The sequence below is a fragment of the Cavia porcellus genome, unplaced genomic scaffold, assembly GCF_034190915.1.
Source record: "Cavia porcellus strain 051 isolate PalLab524CR breed Dunkin Hartley unplaced genomic scaffold, mCavPor4.1 scaffold_6, whole genome shotgun sequence".
Classification (NCBI taxonomy): Eukaryota; Metazoa; Chordata; class Mammalia; order Rodentia; family Caviidae; genus Cavia; species Cavia porcellus.
Genome location: NW_026947489.1, coordinates 9,936,327 through 9,962,381, shown reverse-complemented (window position 1 = coordinate 9,962,381; position 26,055 = coordinate 9,936,327). Strand labels below are relative to the sequence as shown.

The 26,055-nt window shown below is 51.8% G+C and overlaps 1 protein-coding gene across 2 annotated transcripts in view; it reads right to left on the bottom strand.

Moving 5' to 3' along the window:
• Positions 1–7,472: 7,472 nt before the first annotated feature.
• Positions 7,473–26,055, bottom strand: part of Adamts17 (ADAM metallopeptidase with thrombospondin type 1 motif 17) — a 327,254-nt gene continuing 308,671 nt past the window's right edge. For both annotated transcript variants that reach the window (XM_063249924.1, XM_063249925.1), the window contains 3 exons: positions 24,691–24,843; positions 15,112–15,289; positions 7,473–10,055 (listed from right to left, as the gene is read on the bottom strand). In XM_063249924.1, the coding sequence (XP_063105994.1) occupies positions 9,889–10,055; positions 15,112–15,289; positions 24,691–24,843 (498 nt within the window). In that variant the 3' untranslated portion in view covers positions 7,473–9,888. The remainder of the gene's footprint in view (positions 10,056–15,111; positions 15,290–24,690; positions 24,844–26,055) is intronic.

The window sequence follows — 26,055 nt, the reverse complement described above, 5'->3', positions numbered from 1 at the left end:
TTGATTTAAAACTGGTTGTCCAAATATTTGTATCACTTGAGGTAAAAGCCAAAAAAAATCATCAAATTTAGAGTGCATTTTTATTATCCAGTACAAACATCTTCTGGGAAATAATTTAAACATTTATCTGAAAATAATGTAAACAATAGAAATTGGAACCAGAAGGGGGCAAGTGTGTTCACTGAATGCACACATGTGCTGCACACCTGGGAAGCAGGGACGCGACTTCTGCACTGATGCAGTTTGCTTCTCAAAGGGGAAAGCACACAATGCACATGTGAAAAAAAGTTACCAAAGTAATTCTAGGTTGTGGCGAGTCCCAAGGAAGGGTAAACGTGGTGGCCACACTTGGGAAGCCACTTGGGCTGGAGTGTCCAAAAGGGCCTGTCTGAGGACTAACACTTGGGCTGTGTCATGCCTGTGACATGGTAAGTCACCACGAGGAGGACTTGGCACCATAAGGGGAAGGCAAAGTGTAAACGGGCAGAGGTGGGTGAGAGGGCAGAGATCACAGGACGGGAAGGAGCCGGTGGCAGGGGCCACAGCTGTGGGAAGGACAGGGAGGCAGGCAGGACCCCAGGTCCTGGGAGGACCCAGTGCCCGAAACTGTTGGCAGGTTTGAAGTAGGAGAATAGACATGTTACGTGTTTTTGTTATGAGTTCTGTTTTCCAAACATTACCTTGTCTAGGGTGGGGAGAGTTTATTGGTTGGAGCCACAAACGAAGAAGGGAGAAATTCAGGAAATTCTGTGTCTCTAATGTGACTCCTCAAAAGTCATGTATTGAAACTCAATCCTCAGGGTAGTGGTACTGGGAGGAGATTAGATCATTAAGCTGTGGCCCTTCTCAATGCAATTAGTGCCTTTTTTTTAAAAAACAAAAGGGCCCAAGAGAGAGGTGACACTGAAGGAAAAAAGTACCATCTACGAAGCAGATCAGCTCTTACCAAACACCCAACCTGTTAGGTCTTGAAGTTAGATTTCCAGCCTCTAGAGCTGAGATAAATAATTTCCATTGTTTGTACATCACCTCTTCTAAAGTATTTGCTTATAGAATTCCTAACCAGCTAAGACAGGAAGCCACAGTGGGCCTACAGGGAGAAGTCTGGGACTTAGAATATAGTGGTGGTAGAGAAATTAGGGACAACACTTGTGGGTAGGACCAATGGTACTTGTAGCCAATAGACTTGAGACAGAAAGGGAAACTGAGGAAACGGAGATGAATTTGAGGTTCTGATAGCACACACTAGCTGATCAGTGGTGCCTTTGGCTGATCTGAGGAAACCTTGGGGGTGAATGAGGGGGGAAGTTGGGAATTTAATTTTGTGAAAAATCTGAGTCTGAAGCATGTCGTCCAAACTGTCGTATGCTACACAGATGCCCCTTTAGGACTAAGGTGCCCATTCTCCTGTTGCTGAGAGTGGTGGAAAGTCTGTCCCCCAGCATTGCCCTCAAGGAGAACCCTCTTGAGATCACACCCCTGCCCATGATGTGCAAAGCCTGGCCTCCTTGTTCCCTTTTGGGGCAGCTCTGAAGGGCTGTTCTGGGTCCCCAGCTCCCCGTGGTCCTGGCTCAGCCTTTCCTGTGACTGCATCCAAGTTCCTAGCTCCCCTGCCCAGCTGTGTGCTCCTCCCCATCATGGTTTTCCTAAGGCCCTTCCAATGAGCATCTCGTCTACAAGTATCCATCTCAGAGACTAGTTTCTGAGGGCCCTGACTAGTCCTAGAAAGTAGACCCTAACATAAGATTTGGGGAGAGCTATAACCCACCACCTGGACCCACGAACTCAGCATAGGAGGCAGAACCCTGTCATCTGTCTGAGCAATGGCGGCACCTTCACCGATGGTGCGTTTGGAAGACGTAGAGAAATAGACACGACTAGGTAATGAAATACAGTGGCCATGGCTGGCAGTTAGTGAGATGACGAGAAAGGTAATGAGTGTTGCTGCCGACCAATCAGAGTGAGGGTTAGAGAGAATAGGAGGTCAGAGAAAGCTGAGGGTCGGCAAGACTCTAAGCACTGGGGGAGCGGCAGGGAAGGCTGGATTCTTGACACTGGCAGGTTGGTTTATTCCAAGTCAGGATCCGGATCAGGAAAGAGGGGGACTTTGAAATTGGAATGGGATTGTTTAGCTCAATGACCTAAAAACTATGAAGTTTTCTGGAATCTTCCCGGCCTGAAGCAGTCACTCACCACTTAATGCTGCCACCGCTTCCTTGCTTGAAGATGGTGCTGGGGTTTCCCACTCATAAAATAACACAAGACCCTGAATTAGTCTCTTCCACTTCCTGTGTGGCTACCAGATTGACAACTAAGTCAGCATCACCCAGCTGGGGAAGGGAAAGCACTAGATTCCAAAGGCACAGCAAGACCTGACCAAAGAGTATCTGGAGACATTGTCCGCCTCTGTGTGTGACCCAATCTGGGGGTGTCAGCCACCAATGTGGACTAAAGGTGGGAAGGGAAAGTTTGTGGTGGGAGGAGTGCTCTGCAGGGGCTGAACTCCCTGACCCAGAGACAGATGGCACACGGGATCTTGGGGAAAGTGACGGCCACACCAAGGAAGCTGAATTTCTGTGGTGGGTGGAAGGATGGGGATCAAATGCTCAGGGGATGGGAGACCTCAACTGAAACAGGGTGGCATCATTAGCAAAGTGGATGCTGAGGTTAGGATAACAGCAGTGGAGGTCCTGACCTGTCAGTCGGTTTGGGGCTCGTTAATACAACCAGGGAGCAGGACTGGATAGATGGACAGCCAACAAGGATATAACTCAATTTACATTCAGCAAGAAAGGACAGGTGGTCACAAGAGCAACTGTCCCCTCAAATTACAGTGCCCTGCTCAAATTACAGTGCCCCATTTTGGGCTGGTTTTCATGCCAGAATCCATGGCAGGAGGAGGAGAGGCTCCTGGAGGACAGGCTGGGTCCTACGACAGAAAAGGTGGCAAACCATCAGCACCTGTCTTTCCCCAAAGGGACCTTCAGTCATTTAATTGCTGGACAAAAAGGCACACACACATTTAGAGCAGCTGTCTTCAACAGGTCACGAAGACAGCACCAGGGACTGGTTTCATGGAAGGCACTTTTCCCCCAGAAGTGGTGAGGATGTTTTGGGATTAGATTTTCATAAAGAGGGCACAACCTGACTCCCTCACGTGCTCAGTGCCCAGTGGGGTTTGTGCTTCTACGAGACACTAATGCTTCCAGGAGGATCTAATGCTACCATTGGTCAAACAGGAGGTGGCAGCCAGGTGGCAATGCGAGCGATGTGAATACACACAAAACTTTGCTTGCACACCTGTCCTTCTGTTGTGTGCCCAGGCTGTTAACAAGCCACAGACCATACTTATCCATGGCTCGGGGGCTGGGAACCCTGGCTTTAGAGCACTGTGGCATACGGGATCCAAAGTCACATTGGTACCCTGGACCTAGTGCACAGGTCTTTTAACATGAAGGGGAGATGGTTCAGGTAATAATTGGGCCCCAGTCTAGATTTTGTTTAGTGTAGGTCGAGTGGGTGCAGAAAGCCACCAGTGGTTGTTTTCCCCACCTCTAAATGTACCATGAGAATGGATGAACTCAGTCCTTGGCCAGGGGGTCAACAGCTGTTGCAGTAGGGAAGGCCACGTCAGAAGCTCCAAAACTGCCTCCCTCTGACCAGGCCAGAGAATAAATCAGCTCTGATATTGCAACACAACTACAAATAGCACAGTTTATTTATTTACACTTCCCCCTGTAGTTCTGGAAATTGAACCTAGGACCTCTCACATGCTAAGGACATGCTCTGCCACTGAGCTAAATACCCCAGGCCCAAGAATGGTATATTTTCACGTCATTTCTAAAGATCTAAAGAATGTACAAGGCATAAAGTCAGCGTTGCGTTCCCATGCAACCTTGCAACCTGCTGGCACTGCCTAGTAACGGTAGATCATCACAGTTTAAGAATTAACCTCAAACCAGGACTGTGTCAGATGTGGAATTTTTGCAAGGGTAAATCAGCGTGGTTCAAACTCGAGGAGGACGGCCACTGACTAGAAGATGCCTCCTTTTGTATCCTAGTGAGGAGGGGCCAGCAGCACAGTTCACATCTGGGACAGGCAGGTCATTTGCATCCTCCCCAGCCTGGTGATGTCTCTTCTATGCTGTTACGAAATAGCTTTGCTGTATATTCCCTCCACAGATTTACCTTAACTCACCTTGTTGGGATCTCTTGTTAGACCAGAAAAGCAAGAAGTGGTGAAAGAATTGCAGGATGTCATAAAGACATGGGGGACAGGCCCTCCAAAGAGCGGAGACCATTACAACAGTGCAAGTTTTAGGAGTCCAGTGATCTGGGGCCCAGACTGGCCTCAGACTCCTGGTGCTCCTCCTGCCTCAGCCTTCTCAGTGCTGGGATTACAGACGTGTGCACCACACCCGGCACACTACTGAATCTTGCTGCCCTTCCAATGAAGAGTAATGACAAGTGGATGTCTCTGGGTTGGGGATAGCCAAGGAGAGAAACGTTTCCAACCGTAGGACCAAGCTTACCGGATGGGCAACACATGCAAGGCCAAACTTTAGAACCTCTGGACTTCCCTAACCTCCTCTTGATGTAGGGACATTTATAGCACCTGTCCTGTACGTGTTTCACCGTTTCATCTTGAGTGTCTAGGTGGGACGGAGATGTGTTTCAATTCACAGATCCAGAGAGACACTGCTCATGGACGGTGCCTGGGAAACCACCCCGGGCTTAGAAGCTGCAACCCTGTGCCTTAACCCCGAACTGGAGTCTGATATAGGAGACTCTGGAGGTCAAAAGTGGGAAGGGTGAGTGTCCTTTGCATGTCATGGGCTGTGAGGTTTAACTCTAGGTGTCCCTGGGCCTGGGCAAAATGATGCCAGGATAGCTGGTAAAACATAAAATGTGGGTATCAGTACATGGAGTAGAACAATTTGCCCTCACCAGTATGGGCAGGCATTATCCACCCCAGTGAGGGCCAGAATGGAACCAAAAGTGGAGAAAGGGTGGGTCCTGGCCCTTTGCTGTCGCTCAGTGTGACTCTTTGGAGGGTCTCATGGAGTGGGGACGCTTTCCTGTGTTTAGGTGTCAGAGCGGATTCTCAAAGCTTAGGACCTGGACCGAGTTCTATCACCAGCTTTCCTGAGTCTTATTTATGGCTCCTACAATTACAGGAACCAATTCCCATAATCTCCTATGCATTTCTCTCTCTATATATGCATTATTTCTATTTCTCTGGAGAACCCTGGATAATACAGGATGTGTATATATGGATATCCCAAACATGCCTATTTTCTATCTCACCCATTCTTCTAGAACCTCACTGTGTCTTGGGCAGGTGGTCCACTCTTGCACGGGCCCTAGTGACTGCCTCAGTAGAGAATGACAGATGTGACAGAGCTCCTATGAATGTCCCTATGCTTTCTCTCGGGGTGGCTGCCACTGAAGCCCACTGTCACACTGCAGGACAACAGTGGCCTCTGGGAGATGGCAGTTGGAGGTGTTCTGGCTGGCAGGACTAGCTGGGGTTCTTAATGACAGCAGACATCCACTGCCACACGTGCAAACGCATGGGCCCTCAGTTAATTCCAGGTTCTGCTTGGTCTCTGCCATGCCAGAAGACATGAGCTGTTCCCACTGACCCCTGCTAAAGGTGTAGATTTGAGACAACTCTGAAGGGCCAGCTGAGCCTCAGAGTTTCCAGTAGAGACTGAGGAGTGGTTGGGGCCAGCAGTGCTCCTTTGGGAGAGGGCACCATGAGCCCAGTTTTCAGGGGCTTGGGTCTTGGAGATCCAACCTGGAGGGGAAGGAGAATGGGAAAGGGGGTGTGAGGCCAAGCTCCCGGATCCCGTCACCTAGAGGGCTGGTGGGGAAAGAGGAGTCACAGAGAAGAGGTCAGGAGCGCGTGGTGCTGCAGAAGCTGCGTCAGGAGGAGCTGCAGGAGGGCTGCCAAGCTGGACAAGGGGATGTGAAAGTGTCTATGCAACTTGGTCCTGGACGTCAGGTTGCCACATCAGTACAGAGCTGGTGCAAAAGCCAGGGGAGAGCCAGGGCTCAGTCGGCGAGGAGGTGGAGGCCATGCAATGTTAAGTGAAGGTGGCGGGCAGCCTCCTGGGAGGACGGTGCCCTGCTTCTGTTGCCATGGAGGTGCAAGCAGATGTGTGCATGGAAGCAGACAGAGACATTTCACAGAGGGACAGCAACACTGTGAAGGATTCCAAGGCCAACACTTGTGGTCTGTATCTAGGAGGTCAGTAAGCAAACTCACATAGGAAGTCCCGACCTTCCCTTCCTCAGGGCTCCTGCTGTCTTCTCTCTGCTCATTTCTGGTTGCAAGTGTCTCCTGGCTGGTCTGCCCAGCAGAGCTGTGTGAGCCCAGTACGTTCTTTATTCTTTGTGATCTTGGTAGATCTAGGAAGCCTGAGGTCCTTAACACAAGCTCACTTGCAGTCTGCCACAGCGGGGGCAGGTCAGTCTCAGCTCAAAAGGAGAAGCTGAGGGCCACCCCACATGGAAAGGAGTCACACATCATAGTGAGCCGGCCTGAGATCAGAGCACTCACAGGACAAAGAACATTCTAGCAGGTACCCGGCCACCTGCTGAGAATGAGTACAAACTACAGGTTTCCTGGTGCTGTGCTCCCTGGAATTCACAGGGAGAAGTAGTGTAATTCCCAAAGAAATACGCTCAGGGACTTGAGAAGGCAGGAACCTAACCAGCATTCAGAGGACGGCCTTCAGATGATCAGGATTAGGTAAATCCGTCACAAAGGAGCCCCTATGCCACCTCCAGGCTTCTAGCTCAAAGACCCTTGCCACAGGCAGCCCCTCAACTGTGGCCTCTGGCTGGGGAGGTTTCCCACCCTTGGAGGTTGGGAACCCTTGAGGCTTTCTTCAGATAGCGCAAGGAGATGGGGTGCCCCTCCGGCACCCCAGCTGTGACATCCCTGCTCTGAGTGAGGCCCAGATGGGGTCCAAATGGCTGTGACTCTCCTAATTATGAAGCTGTGGTGCCTCTGTTGTATCCCCAGTCCTGGGACGTGGACACCACTTGCCTCATGCCTACTGGAGGAGGGGAGCTGCAGGGGTGGGCTAACCATTGGGAGGTCCAGGCAGAGGAGTGGGCACCCGCTGTGGCTGTGGAGGAACCCCAGCTCGGGTCGCTCACACCCACAGAGCACGGGGAGCTCTGCCAGCGAGGTGGCTACTCCGTGCAGGAGGTCCGGATGTGCGGTTCAGCTGCCCAACTCCTGCCCCACCCAGGACGAGGCCTGGCACTGAATGGTTTGTTACCACTCGCTCAGGGACAGGCAGCCACCTGCCAGAACTGTTGGCCTGTGACCTCTCACTCAGGCTGCAGCCAGGCCAGGTCCCCACAGGCCTGGGGGCCCTGCGGCAGGGAGGGACCCAAGCGCCTCCTGTCAGCCCTGGACTGGCTTTCATCTTTTTACCTCACAGACAGCTCAAAACTGTTATGGAAAAACATTTTATTACGCATGTTCAACTTGCTTCCAATGAAATGATTAATTTTTCATGTATAATGGCATCCAATGTTTGTCTTCTTTTTTTTCCTTTCAAAACCGGCACCAAAAAGTAAAAACAAAACAAAAATATCATGGGTACAGTACATAATGTCAGTTAACTAATGGAAAATATATACATTTGACTCTGCAATGGAGAGAGAGAGAGAGAGAGAGAGAGAGAGAGAGAGAGAGAGAGAGCAACCATATTATTGGCACCAAGGATCTTTTCCTGTCTTTTGATGATAGCAACCAAGAGGGATTCATTCGCACCAATTAAAATAGCACCATAAGATCACAAGATGCTAATTAGTGACACATCTGTGTGACCACAAAGGTACAGTACCGGAGTGACAGTGTAGGGTATCAACACAGATACATCATGGAGTGGGGTAAGAATGTCACAATGGTGTTTGGCTGAGGCCATCAGCAGAAGCTGAGCTGGTAGTGGTCAGTGTGAGCTTTGGAAAGCAATGGGGTGTTTGATGATAACTCAATTGCGATCACCCTGAGGGTGCAGAGCTCCCGCTGGGCAAGTCCGGTCAGGGTGGCCGGAGGGCCCGTGCCCAGCGTGGGCATATCGTGCTCTTGCCCTGTTCAGCTGACCCCTGCAGAGCAAGCAAGGGTGGCCACCACGGCTACTCCAGCTCTGCTGGTTGGCTCCAAAACGCTACTGTCTCTTGGACATATCTTGGGCTGAGAGAAAACTGACCTCGCCGACACTCGAGAATTTGAGTGTTTCGTGGAAGTGGGTTTGGGGAGTCTACCCGCCCTAGGGTGTCAGCCAGCAGGTTACCTGCGGTGGCTCCTCATCTCCAACCTGATAGTTCAGCTTATTCCACAGAGCACCCAGAGAGGTTCAGCACTCATCAATTCAAGTGGAACCAAATAAATTCCCTGCCATCCCTCCCACTTCTCGGCTAGGGATAGTGAAAATTAACACACTAAAAAGCACCAATGAACCAGGAAGCACTTGGAGACTCTCCCATGGAATTGGCCTAGGGAAGAGCCTGTCTGAACCCAGGGAGGAGGAGGTGCGTTTCTCCAGGTAAAAGTTCTCAACACAAAAGCACCCGTGAACGCCCGCCAGGTGGGGTGCAAAACAGGCCTCCAGGGTTCCCACCCCACGGGCCAGGCTTCCTGGACAGCCTATGTCCCACCATCTGCTGTGCTCCCCAAGAGGCCACTCTGGTCATTTCTCTGGCCTCTTGGTGATAGAAGGGGGGACTGAGAAAGAACTCATCTTCCGAGCACCATTCCTGCCTCACTGAGAAAATGGGTCACCAGTGACAGCCATGAGAACATGTGCCACAAGGTGGGGGCTGGGAGAAGCCATGGTGGGCGTGTAGCCATTTCAGTCGGGCTGTGTCTCCCCACTGACCCACCGGGCCAGAGGAAGCCTACCTTGCAGCACACAGGCCTTGCCCTGCAGATCCCAGGCCTGAGCTGTGCCTCAGAGGTTCAGATAAAAGGCCAAAGTCCTTGATGGGCTGTGACGCCATGTCTGAGGTGCACAGCTTTGTGGTGCGCTGGCTGGGGTGGTTCCCCACCCAAGACAGAGCACTCGGGGGCTGCTTCCCTCCTGACAAAGCTGTGCTGACCTCATCTGTGTTAGGAAGCAGTCCTGTCACAGTGAGCACATCTCCTTCCATAGGACCTTGGGGAGAGGCCCTTCTTTCCCTATGCAGTGGACAGCAGAGCTCTGAAAAGCAGATGCTCCCTGGACCTTCTGGAATGTTCTACCATGGGCATGGTGTAGAGACCTATGCGGTGCTGGCATTCTCCTTGGTCTATGCAGATTTAAATTCTCAGGGCTAAGATTTGTATGGCAAGACCCAGAATTTGGGGAATCTATGTTCTTTTGGGTGGGTGGAGAGGCCAACACTGTTGTTAGAAAGGTAGATTACAAGGAGTGTCAGCTCTGGGAGGCCAGCCCTGTCCAGAGAGGCCTGCCGCCATCTCTCCTTCCCCGCAGGAACTGCTGGCTTTCAGAATAAAGCCTCTTCAGACTTACCAGGTCTTGTTTTCAGGATGTGCCCCCAGGGCAGGAAGCCCACACTGGCTCTCTTGATAACTGTCTGCCAGAGGGGTTCCCCTTGGGGTACCCAAATCTTAGAAACTACCATTACTTTGTGACTCATGCCTAGTTTGTGCTTTCTGCAAAAGTCATCCAGTGGCCGTTAACAATATATTAAGTACTAAGGGCACTGTTAGGTCCACTCTCAAGTTCAAGCAGTTGGATTCTGGGAGCATCCTTAGGGGAGTGTGCTCTGGGGAGCCTGGCTGCAGGGCGGTGTGCTCTGCACTCACTGAATGCCAGGCTTCAGACCTCCAGTCTGGCTGCGACACGGTTACGGGGCCAGGCGTCATGAGCTCGGCGGTGAAGGTGGCTGGCGCATCTTGTCTGCATAGAAGTCCCTACAGGTCTGGCAGCAGCGCTGGTACCACCGCATGTCCTGGCAGAGGTTCTTTTCTCGGATGACCCGGCAATACACTGTCCACTGGTCCCGTGTGCATTTGTAGGTCAGCGCAGCTAGGGAACAGTAGAAAGGGGATGCTTGGGTTAGGGAAAGCAGGAACATGTCACCATGCACGCATAGAGGTGGCCCATGGTCTGACAGCCTGCGGTCTCCCAGGCAGGGCCCACATTGATGCTACTTCCTGAATCAGGGGTTGCACCCCTATATCCAAACTAACTGATAGGTCGGACCTATTTGGCCCCACCACCTGAGTTCCTGAGCTCTGAGAACAATCACAGCTCATTCCTGCATCCTGCACCCCTCAACTTGAGCCTGGGAACCATGCCTGCTGTGCTAGGACATCACACCACCTGCTAGGACACTGCTACAGCCACGTCCTTAGCCATTCTTGCTCCCCCAATCTCATGGTTCTCCCTTTTACAACACCCCGCCTAAGCTCCCAACCCTATCCATCCAAGTCTCAGCTCAATAAACTAGGCTTGGACTCTCCTTTGGAGTTCTTCTAGGAGGAACTGCCTGGCACCCCCAAATTTAGGCTGGTCATATTCTTTACCAGGTTGTTATTGTTTACCTAACATCTGGGAGTGGTGGGCTAGAGCCCTCTGCTCCAGTGTGCAGCTCCCTGACCTCGATCCCTTCCAGGCAGCAAGAGCCAGTGGCCTCACTGTCTCCTGCCCACCTGAGGCCTCTCCCCAGCTTCTCTGCCTGAACCCCGCTGCTCACTGTGGGAAGAACTGCCTCCACCCCCCCATAGGGACCCCCTCCTGCCACAGGTCCCTCTGCAGTAACTTGGTCTCTAATCCTGTTTTAAGCCAGAACACCTCATCCTTTCCTATAACATGGCTAAGTCATACAATAAGCTCGATAATGGCTCTCCTTGGCCAGCACACAGTTTGTTCAGTTTTCAGGGCCTCTGACCTTGACTGCTTTCTCCAGAGCTCAAACAGGAAGAGGTCCCCTCTGATCAGGCCTTCGATGTCCTCTGCTCTCGCCCCATGTTTATTCTGCTCTACCTGAGGCCAGGCAATAACACCTGCTCCCCTCACGCCAGCCTTCAGCCCCAACTCTTCCTCGTGGAAAACACTTCTATTCCACAAACAGCCTCCCGCTCCCTCTCTTCCTGACAGACCACCCCTGCTGAGGCCTCTAGGTCCCCCAACCCCTCAGCCCTTGGCAAGACGTTGCTGGCATTAATGTCCACATCATGTTCTCCCTCCAACCTCTCCCAACTAAAACCTTGCCTTTTACTCAAACCTCTCATGTTGCATTAAAAATTCACTCATCTCATTCACCCCTCGGACATCACCAGACACGACATTCATAGATTCATAGCCTCCTTATCACCACTGTCCCCGATTACAGACAGCAACTTTGGATGATGACCACCTGAGATGAGGTCCACACCCAAAATAATCAGACCTCGAGACAATTCCGAGACAGGTCCCTAGGTGGAGCCACCGGCCTAGTCACAGAGATCAGAAAACACCAAAACCTTACCCAATCTGTTCTCACTGGTCTAAGCAAGAGTCCCATTAAATCTATCAACTTTGACAAACTTGAGAGATCTCTCAGAAGTCGAGCCCAATTCATGGTCAGTTTAACAAAAGCTCTCAAGGCCTGTACTAGCCTAGATTCCTGCTCACGGAGGGCAACTCTTTCTCAGAATTTGCTTCATTTCTGAGTCTGCCCCACACATTAGAGCTGAACTCAAACAATTCAAGGGAGATCCTCAGTACTGTAAACCCAAATACTGAGTTCCGTCATCCAAGTACTGGAATCCTCTTTCTAGTTTTCCTCACAATCCAAAAGGTTATATTTGTAATCCCATTTAGATGTCACTGGAATCCCAGCAAGTTAATTCCAATCTGCCACCACCAATGCAACCCACAGCGAGAGTAAAAACACCAAGACATATTCCAAGTAAAGGGCAGCCAGGGGACCTAAATCCAATCCCCATGAGGTCATGCGGACAAAGGCCCTGATCCTAGGCCTCTCCTAGAATTTATTATCTTGTGAAGAAGGGGGGTGGCTCAATGACAAGTGACAGGGAGGATGGCGGGAATTAGGTGAGTAATTTGAGCTGGCTGGCCAGGTGGGAGAAGGGTATCTCTGTAAATTATAAAGATATGCAGAAGGATCAATGTATATAATCCAATTAAGGTAGCAGTGGAATTGTTTTGGGGGGCTATCACTTTGGTTTTTGATATGTAAACTCTTGTGCCCTGGAAAGTCATAACCTCTTATCTTGAGGCTCTACCCAGGTGACATTTCTGGAGCTATTTGCTCTAACATCTTGGGTGTTCATATCCTGTATATATCTGTACTGTATGGAGAGCACCATGCGAGCAAACAGGACTGTCTTTTGGCTTTAGAGCTTACATATAAGCACCTTGGCCACTGGAAGGTGTTTAGAGCCAATTAAAGAGGAAAAAAAAAAATATCCAAGCCAACTTTTTACATTTCAGTATAAGAAAGTGAGTCTCCAAATAAAGTCACAGTAATTGCTTTGCATTCAAAGGGAGTCACTGGAGTTGTCTCCCACACTCAGGGTCTATCAAAGCTGAGAGCCTCCAGGGAATGTGCCCTCCAGTTTCTTAGGACAATCACCCAAACAAAACTCCCTAGGCCTCTTTCCATGGGCAGAAGAGGGTGCTGGGCAAAGCAATCCCCAGATCCCCAAACTCTGTCCACTAAGCACCTTAAAGGGCTACTGGAAGATGGACTGCGCCCACTCTGAAGTGAGGATGAGGCTGTCCACTCCCACACTCGGCCCTGCTGACTTTACTTAAAGCCTAAGCCTGTCACCCTACGACCGCTCGGGGTACTCTTAGGTCGAGGGTCAGTCTATCTCCTCTCCCCACGCTGCAGCAACTTGCTCCTCTCCATGGATATTCTCGGGGGGCCTACACTATAATGTCAGCAGGAGTGGATGATCAGCCTTTGTTCACTCTTGGTGACTCCCCAGTGACCCACTCTTGCGACAAGACCTCCTTCTTAAGCTCTGGGCAACAATTCCCTACATCCTCTCTGCTTCCTCTCACGGCGCCCCCTTCTAACTCCCCCCTCCAGGTCCTCCCCTCCACCCCAACCCAACCCCTTTTCACCTTCATTCACACCAGCCCCACCTAGGGCTGTGCCACTCACCTCCCCTCGGCAGTCCCCCAACCCCAGGCTTTAGAGAGCCCCCACTCTTACCAGGCGCTCAGTCATGATCCTGACCTGATTCCACCTTTCAACAAGGTATCTTAATCTGTAGCCTCCTTCCCTGGGCAGTCACTTGCCAGATAAAAACCCCACCCCACACCCCGACAGACAAAACTCACAGCTGTGACCCCAGTACATGTCCCAGCTTCCTCCTGGCATTCTCACTCTCCCCCAAACTCCAGAAGACCCTGACCCCTGGCTCTGCTGCTTCCCTTGTTCCCTGAGCTGAGCTCAGCCATCAGACTGCACCTTCCGGCCAGTCTTAGCCCTGCTGACCTGACCTGCAGGCCAAGGCCTTTTGAGCTAATACATGGGTGTCCCTTTCTTCTGGGCCCCATTCTCCCAGCTTGTTGCTTCAGGACCTCTGTGTCCTCCTCCGAGCACATGGTGACACTCTGCTCCCCCGGCCTGTGCACTCTATTCTTCTCCCCCATCACCCCCATATCCCACAGGTCCTGCTCCAAACCCCACCTTTGGATCCAGGAATGTCAGGCTCTCTGTGCCGCCTCTCCGCAGGCTTCTCCCAGACAGTGACCTGTCCTCCCACTCTCGAGCTCATCTTGTGCTCTTCCTCCTAGAACACCCTTCTCCCCGTACCCCAACCTCACTGCCCTGAAGTCACTGAGCCCTGGCTCCAGGAGACCTTCCCAGGGTTCATTTCCGCACAGATGGGCTTTGGCACCCTCTGCCTCCACTTCCTGTCAGTCCAGCCGTCCTGTTACGGGTTAATTCCCCTCCCGATAGGGTGGGGATCAGAACAGCCACCCCGCTGCACGGGGCAGGGCAGCTGGAGTCTCCAGTCACCAGTTCTGAGTGCTCTCCCAACAGGGAGCTGGACATCTCAAGCAACTAAAATGCTCCAGCCACCAAGGTGACCCCTCAGTCCCCAACTGGGAACAAGAAAAATCCAGTTCTGCTGCAGGGAAACCCTCTTGCTCTGCTGCTCCTGAGAGTCAATGCCCTCCTGACGACCTCGCCCACAAGATGTCCCCGAAAGACACCAAGCAGCTCGTGCTGGCACAAGAGTGAGTCACCTCTATAAGCCCAGAAGCCCTCGGCCCGACAGAGGTGCTCTGAAGGCCCCTTCATTTGGGCGAGGTCCTGTATGAGAAAGGGGTTGCGGGGCTGGGGATTTAGCTCAGCGGCATAAGCACCTGCCTTGCAAGCAGGCAGTCATGAGTTCAATCCCTGGTACCGATAAAAAAAATGAAAAAGACCAAAAAAAAAAAAAAAAAAAAAAAAAAAAAAAGAGAGAGAGAGAGAGGGAAAGGGGTTGCGGGGAGGAATACCTCTTTTAGGAGTTTGTACTTGGAAAAGAGGAGACTAAAAAGAATCCATCAGGTTGGTGTTAAATGTCCTTGTCTTGTCCCACCACTGGCCTGGAGCATGGGCAGGCAAAGGCCAGGTCCTGAGCACTGAGGGCCCAGCTGCTCACACCAAAGCTGCAGCCTCACACTGTGTGCTCACGTGTGTGCCCCATGTGGGCATCCTCAGAGCCTGACTGACCCCCAAGATCTCAAGATCCCAAGTTTCCAGAAAAAAGCACCTCCCCCCACCTTCCCATGCACAGGAACCCTAATGCCATCCAGGGGCTGGGGGGATGCTGAAGGGACTGTATTTGATACTGCAGTTTGCAAATACTTCTTAATGGGTTAAATTCCATTTCTAAATTATCTGTGGTTTTCTGAGATGGGATCTTGCTAAGTTGATCAGACAGGACTCAAATTTGTCATCTTCCTGCTTCAAGCTTTTGAGTGGTCTACACAAGTGACAAGTGTTAGCCTCTCCAGGGCTCCGTGAAGGTCCCAGAAGGTGGCTTTCTGGCTTGCAGAGCTCCACAGCTACCAGACTCATGGTCAGGGGACGCAGCAGCCCCTGAAGACCAGAACCAAAGGAGGTACTCACCGAGGCGAGGCGAGGTGATGGTGTTTACGTTGATCTTGTCATTGCAGACCTCCTGGTGACACTGTCTGTAGGCTGCTGGCTTCGAGATGCTGGGACACTCACTGCCGTGACGCCCGGTGACCTTGTGCATGCACTGCACCACACGAGACTGCAGCCCCTTCCCGCAGGTGGATGAGCACTGGGGAGACAGGGACAGCCTGAGCTCAGGGCTGGGTCAGTGCCTCTGTGGCGCAGCTGCCCCTTTGCCTGGCTCCCGCATGTCGTCCTCAGGTGCTTGCAATATTTGTGGGGCAGTTAGACTAGCTGCCTGCTGGAAGCCTGTTTCACCGTGTAGGGGCTACACATTTGTGTTCTGTCTCTAGATTCACGTGTGGATTCCCAACCCCAAAGTGGGACATTTCTGGGATGGAGGACATTTGGAAAGCAAGCAGGTTAGATAAGGTCAGGATGGGAGGACCCTCACGCTGGGACGAGCATCCTTACAGGGACAGAAGAACTGGCATTTTCTCCATAACACGTAAGGACACAAAAAGACAGCTACGAGCATGGAGGACGGCGCTCAGCAGACACCGGATTCCCCAGCGTCTGCACCTCGGCATCCAGCTTTCAGAACTCTGTGAAATAAGGCCACCTTTGGTATTTTGTGACAGCAGCCCAGGCTAACACTCAAGACGACTGCCGAAATCCTCCTTTATCCTGGTGGCATTTCATCTCAGGACAGTGGCAGGGTGGTGGCTTGGTGGGTCCCCGAAGGTGTTGGGCCTGATGCACACAGGAGTCATCTGAGCATTTCGGCTGAGAAATGAGAAAGGGGTTGCGGGGCTGGGGATTTAGCTCAGTGGTATAAGCGCCTGCCTTGCAAGCAGGCAGTCGTGAGTTCAATCCCTGGTACCGATAAAAAACGAAAAAAACCAAAAAAAAAAAAAAAAAAAAAGAGAGAGAGAGAGGGAAAGGGGTTGCGGGGAGGAATACCTCTTTTAGGAGTTTGTACTTGGAAAAGAGGAGAGGCCCCTTTGGGGCCTGCACCAGGCCTGGGCACGGAGAGGAGCCTGGTCATGACTGCGGTTGAATTTCCCATATCCTGGAAGACTAGGCTAGGAATTAAGTTAAAATAAAATGCAACCTTTCTTGCATACCAGAGTCATGGACCAGTGTTTGAGAAAAACGCTGTTACTTCTGACACCACATCCCTGGTTACTGGCATTTCCAGCTCAGGAAGCCCTGGTACGGGAAGTCAGGGTGGCTGCACACACGATCCCCACCTCCACGGGGTGAGCTGGCGTTGGGGGCCTCTCTCTGTGCCTCTCTTCTTCCTCATTCTTCACGATCTTTTAAACTGCACCATGACCTTTCAGTCAGCCACAGCTGATACACAATAGACATCCCAGAAGACAGAGCTATGAATTCTTATCACTGGGTGATGTCCTAACTCAATCCATCAGTCCCACGGTGGCGATGATGCTGGTACAAACAAAGCTACTGCCCCACCAGCCATATCTAAAAGAACAGCCGCACTCAGGGCACAGTACTTGGTAACAAATGCATTTTGTGCTCCCAGTGTCTCTTGGTTGCACCCACAGGCCACATGCAGTGACCAAGTCCACCCACGGCAAGCCCACTTGAATGAATTCCCCTCATGACGCACTTCTGAGTATGTACCTGTCCCTGCGGCTAAGTGGGGCCCCGCTGTGTTTCCCAGGAAGGACCTGCCAGCTCTCGAAGTCCTCGACCCCAGCTCTGTTCCCCGAGCTCCTGTCTCTGCTCACTCTCTTGGGAGCCCCTAGAATCATCTCTGCACTAAGCTGGTCTCTTCCCAAGCAGGGAACTATGCCCCCATGCACACCTCCTCCGCCTGCTGTCCCCAGCATCCTCATAACCCTTGATTTATGGGGTTCTGAGAGCACTCTGCAAACTTTAATACAGCGCCAGCCACAGAGCAGCAGCCCAGCTGGAGTTAATAATGGCACCTCGGGTGGAGAGGGCAAGCAGACCTGTCCTTGGAATGCTGCACGTGGTGGGGATGCCAAGTGCTACCCAGGTCTGATTCCTGCTGTCCTTCCCCCGGAGCATGACCACAGCCTGTGCCAGAGGAAGGGCTCTGTGTATGTGTGTGATATCAACTGCAGGCTCAGCAGGAGATAGTGGTGACATCATCATGCCCAGAGTTGGCACTGTCTCCTCCCTTCCTGTGTGACAAGCGACTCTGCTTTCTTGTCTGACAAGCAGGATCATGTTGAGGCTTTCACTTCAGAATGATAAACATCCAGAGGTAAAGTTACTCAGAAGGGAAACCAACTTTCAAATCACAGGGGAGGTGGGAAAAACACAAGCAGCTTCCCTGTTGGCCCAGCATGTCCCGACCAGCACAGGGTCCGTCCCGCCAGGCCAAGCTGACCTCAGTGTCAGCTGCTTTGTATCCCAAGAAGCCACTGGGTGCGGCTTGTGGCCTTGAGAGTTCATCATGCACTATGGGCACAGATTCCTGGGCACCATTGCTGACCCCAGGGGTTGGCACCATGGTGCTAGAAGTCTGAGGGATGACAAGTTGGGAGAAGTGAGGGCACACAGAGGCTTCCCACCAAAAGGGAGCCCTTGAACTTGGGACAGGTGCTATAAAAGTATTTGCCTGGGGGCCTGTCCTAGAGGAAGCAAGATCTGCTCTGTGGAACTGGCTGGTGAGCTTTAAAAAATCCTGGTGTCTCAGACTGTCCAGGGGGCGCGGGTGGACATCACTCACTATCCTGTGAAGTAGCTGTAAATTTATACACAGAGATGGTCGACTAGGCCAGAGTGACATCCGACTGCAGCTCTGACTGCTGTACTTATCCTAGGTGACAGGTGTGCTTGGATAGAAGTGGAAAGACCTCCAGTCAAAATTCTTCTTAAAAAAGTTGACTGACATTAGAACAAAACCTCTCCCAGCTCAGAGGCAGGGATAAGGTGTGCACTATTCTATAGTCCATTATTTTAGAGCCCATGTACTGCCTGGGAAAATGCCACTCACCTGAAAGACTTCCATCGGGGCTCACTATGGATCTAATGGGGAACACCCAGGTGTTAAACAGATAAAGCGGAGGGAAAAACTGTTACTGTCTTCTCCTAGAGAAAGGGTTCACAGGCACAAGCACGCACTGTCATGGAGAGGGGAGCAGCGAGGTGGGGCCGGTGGCTGTTAGGGTTCCCGGGAGGAAATTCTGCACAGGCTGAGGGAGGAGACATCCTCATGTCCACGTTCCCCATGTCTCCTGACCAGGATGCGCTCAGGCCTCAGCTGGGAATCAGACTGGCTGAGTCACCTCTCTGCAGGACTGCATGAGGGTCTGCAAGGGCTTCCGTTCTGCAGCGTAGTGAGTGTGTGGGGGCTGCTGGGGCACGGCTCAGTCCTGTGGGCCTGTCAAAGCAAATACAGCCAGGTCCAGTCCCAGCACTCGGGAAGCTGAGGAAGGAGGATCCCCGTGAGTTCGAGGCTGACCTGTGCTACACAAATGAGTTCAAGGCCAGCCTGTGCTATATTAGCAAGACCCTGTCTCAAACCAAACCAAACCAGCACAACCAAAAACCAAGTGCAGAACTGACTGCAGTGTAAGTCCCCAGCTTGTGAAGGAGCTCCCTTCTGAGAGAATAGCCCCAAGTCAGATTTGTGGGGAATCCAACAAAGTGAGTCTTACACAGTACACCTCTGGAAGTTTGCAACTGGGCTGTCAGTCAGGACCTGACTTGCTGCAAAACCCAGGTGTTGAGCGCGGCCTTGCCAACACATTGCTGAAAGCCCTCAGTCTCATTCAGCAGCTCTGAGGCTGAGGGCGAGGCTGGCACTTGGGACAGGTGCACATGCAGGTGGCTGGCTCAGCTTCCCATGGGCTCTCTCATGGGATTCCGATTCTCAGCAACCCTCGGAGGCTGACGCTGGCCACTGAGCGAGGCAGAGGCTAAGTCTTGCCCGATGTCAGAGCTGATATGCGGCAGGAGAGACAGGCTGAGCTGCCCCATCCCACAGCCTGTCTTCCATCTCCCCGGAGAAATTACATAGTGTGCTGGAGAGCAGAGCTTGGATGGCAGCTCAGAAGTCAAAACGCCTGGTCAGTGACTACCTGACTTGTTAGCCTTCCTAGCATGGGTCACTTGCTTTTCACTTCTCAGTCTGTAAAAAAGCACTGCTCCCTGAGCTCATGGAAGGGCATCTCCATGCCTTTCACGGGGGACAAGTGTCTGGTCTCAGTGCTCTCCAGCGCCCCCATGAGGCTGGTACAGGCGAGGCAGGCGTGAGGGTACTGTAGGACTAGTGCCCCACCCCCCACCCCCAACCGGGATTCTACTTATTTGGAGCAGATTTTGCTATCTTCTAGCTGGATTCCTGGGCTCTGAGCTGTGGATGGCTCTGGTTCACTGGGGAACTTTTGCAGACAGGACATCCATGCATCTTATCTACACAGGAGCCAAGGATGCTTCCAAGTCGTACATGCAATCTGCCACGACTAGACCCGCCCCCCCCCATTTAGTTCCTGAAGATGTAGGTGGGTACCTATGTAAAAGGTTGGAAAAGCAGCCATTTAACAGACTGAGTATGTCTTTTCCTATGGTTTCTGGGACTCATTTTCCTTTTCATCTATTCTATAGACAGGGTTACACATGGTGTTAACAATAAAAACAGGATTCTGCTCACACCCTTTGGTGTAAGCAGTGGTAGGCCACCTTCCACACTCTGAGTTTTCATCTGGGGTGGTGCCCAGCCTGCCCTTGCCCTAAAACCCACGCATAATACATCCTCCTGTCTTACAAGCTGTGTGACCCCAGGCAACTTACTTCTCCGAGGAGCTTCCGTCTCTTTGAATCGAGAGGATAATAAACCCTTCCTTGCAGAACTTTCGGTGTGTAGACGCAGTGGGGAATCAGTGTCTATCAGGAGCCCTGGGGAACTGTGGGCCTCAACAATTATGCTTACTGGTATTATCAACAACAGCAAAAGCACAGCCAAGACTAAAGAGAGCCGGCCAGGAAGCCCTGGAGCCTGGGAGGGACACCCCACTGCCCAGGCTCTTTCTTAGCCTCCTGGGCTGCCATGCTGTCTGCGTATCACAGGAAGAGCACAGTTAGCGGCTGGTTTGGCCCTGAAGACAGATGTGATTCCAGAAGAGATTAAAGGGGCACTGCCTCACTTCGTAGATCCCCAGACTGTTAAGGATGACATGGACGCAACTGGCAGAGGGTACCTCTGTCGGCCTCCCCCGTGGCCCCAGCCTTAATTAAACAGCGAGGAGACCACAGCATCTCCTGATAGCACTGGCTCTTGCCCTAAGCATCCCCATGACGCCATGTGTCAAGATTTTACAATCTGAGCAAACAGATCTATAAAAACCTATCTGGTCTTGTTTACAGCACTCTCCGGGATGGGCACTTTTATCAAGTGGCTCATTCCATCAACATTTAACGCGGTTTCCTGAGACTTGGCGAAAAGGGAGACAAAACTAGAGGCAGCCATAATGTCAGCAGCAACCCAGGCTCTCCGCCAGACAGCCTGAGTGTGTGCGGGTCCCATCCTGTTCCTTCCAGGATGACCCCTAGAGCACGCCTCACCCTAACCCTGCCTGGTGACACCGCAGCCCTGTGCCCATCTGCCAGCCTCTCCTGGGCAGGAAGGAAGTGTCCTGGGGTGGAGATGCCAGTGGATAAACAACAGTGAGGTAGAAAAATTTTGATGGGCAAAGAGCAGAAAGTTCATGGCCACAAAGGAAAGAGGACGGAGAGTTGACTCAGATTTGCTAATATGCTTTTTCTGCAAATTAGGAAGTGGTTGTTGGAAAAGGGAGTTGAGCAAGGGAGGTTTCTGCAAAAAAAAGAAAACTCTTACGCTTCTCAGATCAAGGTGACAGTGAGACAGAGTGCAAGCATGACTGGCTTGGCTTTTTCAGAATAAAAATAACAGCAACAGTAGACATAGCAACAAAGACCACCTTCTCCTGCAAAGCCTGTACTTAAGCTTATGTATCTTTGTATTGGTTATCAGGACAGTCACTGTGACCAGGACAGGGCTTGGGACACACGAGGTGCTCAATAAATGCACATCGGGCCCCACTTTTTAGAGAGGCCCAACTGAGGCCCAGAATGTCCATATAACTCTTTCCGAGCCACACAGCAGTAACCTTGCACACTGTCCTGCCCACCGGCACAGCTGTAGCAGCCCACACAACTGGGCCTCCAGCACTGCCTGGAGGTCCCGGCCTAGCAACATCCTGTACCCTGAACGGGCTCCTCACCCTTACTTCTCCCAGCTCTGATTATGGCTGTAAATTATACCAGAGTCCAGTGGGGGTGTCTGCAGGATTAGCCAAAGGAGGCTGCAGCTCTGAGGAGGAACAAGACCCTGCCGTGAAGACATCTGCTCCCAGCTGAGTGGGTTCAGGCCAGGGCTGCCCTACAGCACCTGGGCAAGCAGGAGTCTGTGATGGTGTCAGAACTCCTCTGTGCATGAGAAAACCACCCGAGGCCTCCCGGAGTGAGTCACCAAACCGAGGGGCCAGGGGAGGATCCCGAAGCACCTCCAGTTTCTGTTTGTGTCTGGAAGGTGCTTTGCTAATGAAATGTCAAAAGCTCTTCAAAGGCATTGCTGACACATTTTCCTCGCAGACTTGGCATAAGCCATGAAAACCTCAGACAGACGCTGCTGAAACCTGAAATAGCAGGTCTCGACAATAATGATTACACTATGATTACAATTATGATTACAATAATAATTACACACACACACACACACACACACACACACACACACACGCAGTGACATTTGCTCCGTGGTAGGCACTGGGGCTCTGCTGAGATGTCACTCACCCCCCTGCCCGCTGCAGGGGAGCCCAGGACACACCTGATGGGGGACGACACGCAGACAAGGTGGATGGGCCTTGGCAGACCCACGGCCGCACTGTCTGCCTTGACCTTGTCGCTACTCCAAGGTCACTGATGTGTGTGGCACAAGAGGAGCATTCAGGGACAACAGCCTCCCTGGCTCATGGCCAGGTCTGGGTGATGATGGGAAATGGCTACAGTGCAGAGAAGCCAGGACGACTGCTGCCCTCTCTGATCTCTCATCCACACAGCGAGCAGGCAGGAGGACCCCTGGCCGCTGTTACCCAGCCCAGCCCCTGTGCGCCTGTGCTCGTCCACGATGGGGCCTCCCTCAGCAGCTTCCAGGGACTCTGCTGCTCTCCAGTGAGCCCACTTCTCTCAACGGGGCAGGTGCTGGGCTTTGGACATTCCTCTAACTTGGCAGCCCAGTGACAGACTCTGCTGATCACAGAAAACATTTCATGCCAAGCGCTGTCTGTCCCTTACCTCCTGCCCTGTCCACCCAGTGTAAGATCTGGCTATCCCTGTCACAATGAAAGGGCTTCTCCTGTGCCCAGAGAGGGTCCTAGTATTCCTGATGTCACTCACATTTATTTGTGGTCTCATGTTTCCTTTCATGAGGACTCAACTTTTAATTTCACAGTTGAGGGGAGACAATGCATGTGTAAGATTTCATATAGTGATAACAGGTTTATACTAAAGTGTAAATGATGGATACTAAGCCTATCGGGGAAGCAGACCTTGATGGGAGTAGTGGAGTGGATACCAGGAGGATGCTTGATTTTAACAAGCATGTGCCTTGAAAGAGAGGAAATTATCTTTTAGCTTAGTTCCTTGTTTCCAATTAGGAATCTAAACCTCTGGGATTATGGTGTATGGAGAGAAAGATGCATTATGGGACAAAGGCAGGGACGAGGCTCATCCCTGCCACTTCTTAGCTGTATGATTTGGGGAAAAACCACTGAGTGTTGGTTTCCTTTTATCTAAGATGGGGACAGATGGTTGTGAGGACCAAGATCACATGAGTGAAAGTGCTTTTAGGTGCTAAGGCAGTGGTGGCTGCCACAGGCCAATGTGATTCCCCCAGAAAGGAAGCTCCATCCTCCCCTGGTGGGGGCCCCTGGGATCCCCGGCACTGACTTCACACTGCAGGGGTACAGCACAGCCCTCATCTAGGGTGGATACTATCACCTCTCCAACTCTGAGGGCCCGCCAGAGCCCAGCACATGGTCCTGTATGGCTGGACAATGGATCTGAAAATGCTTGTTGAGATTGTCGAGCCACAAAGATTGATCTAGCCACAGGCCTGCAGCCATTGGGACCCCAGCTGCACAGCCAGGTCCCACCAAGGCAAGCACAGGCTCGGGAAGCAGCCCTGAGCCTGAGGAGCGAGGTTCTCTCGGTCGCCCTCGGGAGACACAAAGTCAGTGTGGCTATGTCATGGGACTCATCTCCTACTGAGGATGCAAGGAAGCACCTGACAGCCAAGTGTCTAGGGAGCGCGTGGAGGTGACGTCTGCATAAACACGAGCTGAGATGGCTCTCCCTGCCATCCTCAAAGGGCTCTTTGTATGCAGATTGCATCATCTGATGGCCACTGGGGGTGCTGTAACCCCCACATCCAAGATAGAGAACAGGTTTGGCTGGAGAGGGACAGCCTCTTCCATGGCTTCCAGCATGGCCGGAGGTCAGGGGCACACCACACTGTGCACACAGAAAGCTGAGGTTCCCTTCAAACACCATCCGCTACGATCCCTCTGGAGTAACGGATTTCCCATGGGGCAAATCCCATCATGCCATTAGCAATGAGTGGATGTCTTTGCTTTGCTTTGCCAGCTCTAGATGATGGGGAGTTGCTTTCCCATGGACAAATCATTCTTCCTTCCATGAAGTGAAGGCAGAAACCAAAACACCACCTGGGCTGTGTTGCCACATTCTCACAGTTAAGCCCAATTCCAAATTTGGGGTGCAAAACTTTCTGTCTTTACATGTTGGCAGTTACTTCCATAATGTTTAAGATTATTGTGCAAGCCAAGCAAACATCAGGGGCCCTCAAGTTACTGACTGGCAAGCCTTGGGCAAGAGAGATTAGGAGAGATTTCCAGTTGCTAAGACCATAAGGAAACGTAAACATACTTCCCTGCTTTATTGGACCTTGAATGGTTTTTGCAATGAGACTTTTATGCTGCTCTTAGTCTGCAGTAAATAGAAGTCATTCAAAGGTATCAGGAAAATAAATAAAAGAATGGCTACAGAGCAAAGAATTTCTTCACTCTGAAACACATTCCTTACTGTAGAACTCCTTGCCCTGATGGCACTGAGCCTGCAGCCCTGTGACATTTCCTGCATCCTCCAGGCCTTTGCCCAAGCATCTTGGGAATGAATGCAGTGAGTTTTGCGCCAGGGCCCCATATTTGTCTGCCTTGGCCCAGGCTTCCGTATATTCACAAGGTCCTTGGGACAGATGGCTAAGAAGCCAGGCTGATAGCAAGATGCTGTGGCACTGCTGCGTGTGTTGCCAGAGTGGCACAGAGCACCAGCTCCATGCTGCAGACTGCATTCGGGTTTCTGAAGAATACACACAAAGCAGGAGCATGCTCCCAGCAGCTCCAAGAGGCAGTGCTTCTACAGCTGGGGGGCAGGCGGGACACAGTAGGGTCACCAGCAGGTCTGTACTGGAAAAGGGATTTGCCTGGCTAGGTTGGGACCACCTGGAAGAGCGTGGCACACTGTTCTTACCTTAGACCAATCTCCTGTCTTCCACTCGTAGCAGCCTGAGTAGTCTTCACAGGGCTCCTCGTCTTTTGGTCTTGTAGACGCATCGCATTTCCCTTGGGAGTTGGTACACGTCACTGTCCGCTTCTGGGTCCCTTTACCACAGTTGGCAGAGCACTGCAAAGACACCACGCAGGTGTTTAATCCAGTCCAGTTCTTTCCAAGTCCACCATCAACTAAGATGTACTCAACCTAGGGGGTCTGCAAGGAGGATGCTAAGCTTTTGTCCCCACAATGCTCAGGGTCTTCAGAGTCTTATGCATAGTCCTGGCTGAGCCCCCACCCAGATGGCTGGTGATGGGAGTCACAGGTGTCAGAACTCAGAGGAAATTGGGGTGCCCAGAAGTTTGATCTAGGAGTGTGGACTTTTGTCACCAGGCATCAGATCCAAAAGAAAAAATTCAAAGAGCAAGTGAGGACCTGGGAGAAAGGGGTCAGCTGGAGCATGGTGGGTGAGGTCTGAGGCCAGATGGCAGGTGCACATGACAAAGACCCTGATTCAGGGACAAGAAGGAAGGAGAAAAAAGCCACAAGTGACTTTCTCGTCAGGCAGGTGGGCACTGCTCACAGACGGCATCTGTGAACGTCTTGGTGTGGATGCCAGGACTAGGGAAACAGAGGAACGTGCGGTGTGTGGAGGTCACACAGGCAGGGCCTAGGGGGTGACAGATGGTGTGCAGCCCCTCAGGTGTTAAGGCAGCTGTGCCCTTGAGCGGCAGGGAGACAGGGGACAAAGATGACGGGCGCAGAGACAGCAGGGGCAGAGGATGCACGGAACCTGACACAGCTGCGGGCGATGCTGCCTGGAGGGCCCTGGACGGGCCGCGCTGTTTCTCCTCTTGCTTCCCATCAGGGGTGGGCCCACAAGGCCCAGGACTGTGACACTAAGCTACACATCTTCCTCTCCTCCACCTATTTGCTCCCCCTTCTAATAAAGGTTGGGGTGGTAGTGAGGAGACAGGTGTGGATTGCTGGATAAGAGCCACCACATGGGTAAAAACCCTCCTGGGAGAGAATGAGACCCAGCTTCCAGCGGAAGTCACTGGTAAGGCTTCAGCACATGGTGAAGGACAGAAATGCCAGCTTTGTGAGCAACGCGTGGGGAATGATTTAATGAATGTTAAGAAAGCAGCGTTTTGCTGAGCTGGTGGGGCTGGGCCAGGATGAGTGGAAGTGAGATGCCACTTCAAAACTGGCACCAAGTGAACACAGTCCAGAAAAATTCCTTTAACTATTGCTCCATAATTCCAAATATGGTGATCTTCAATGCTTTAATAACTGATAATTTCAAGCTTGATTCTTTTTGTGAAGAGGCATCCTCTCCCCCCA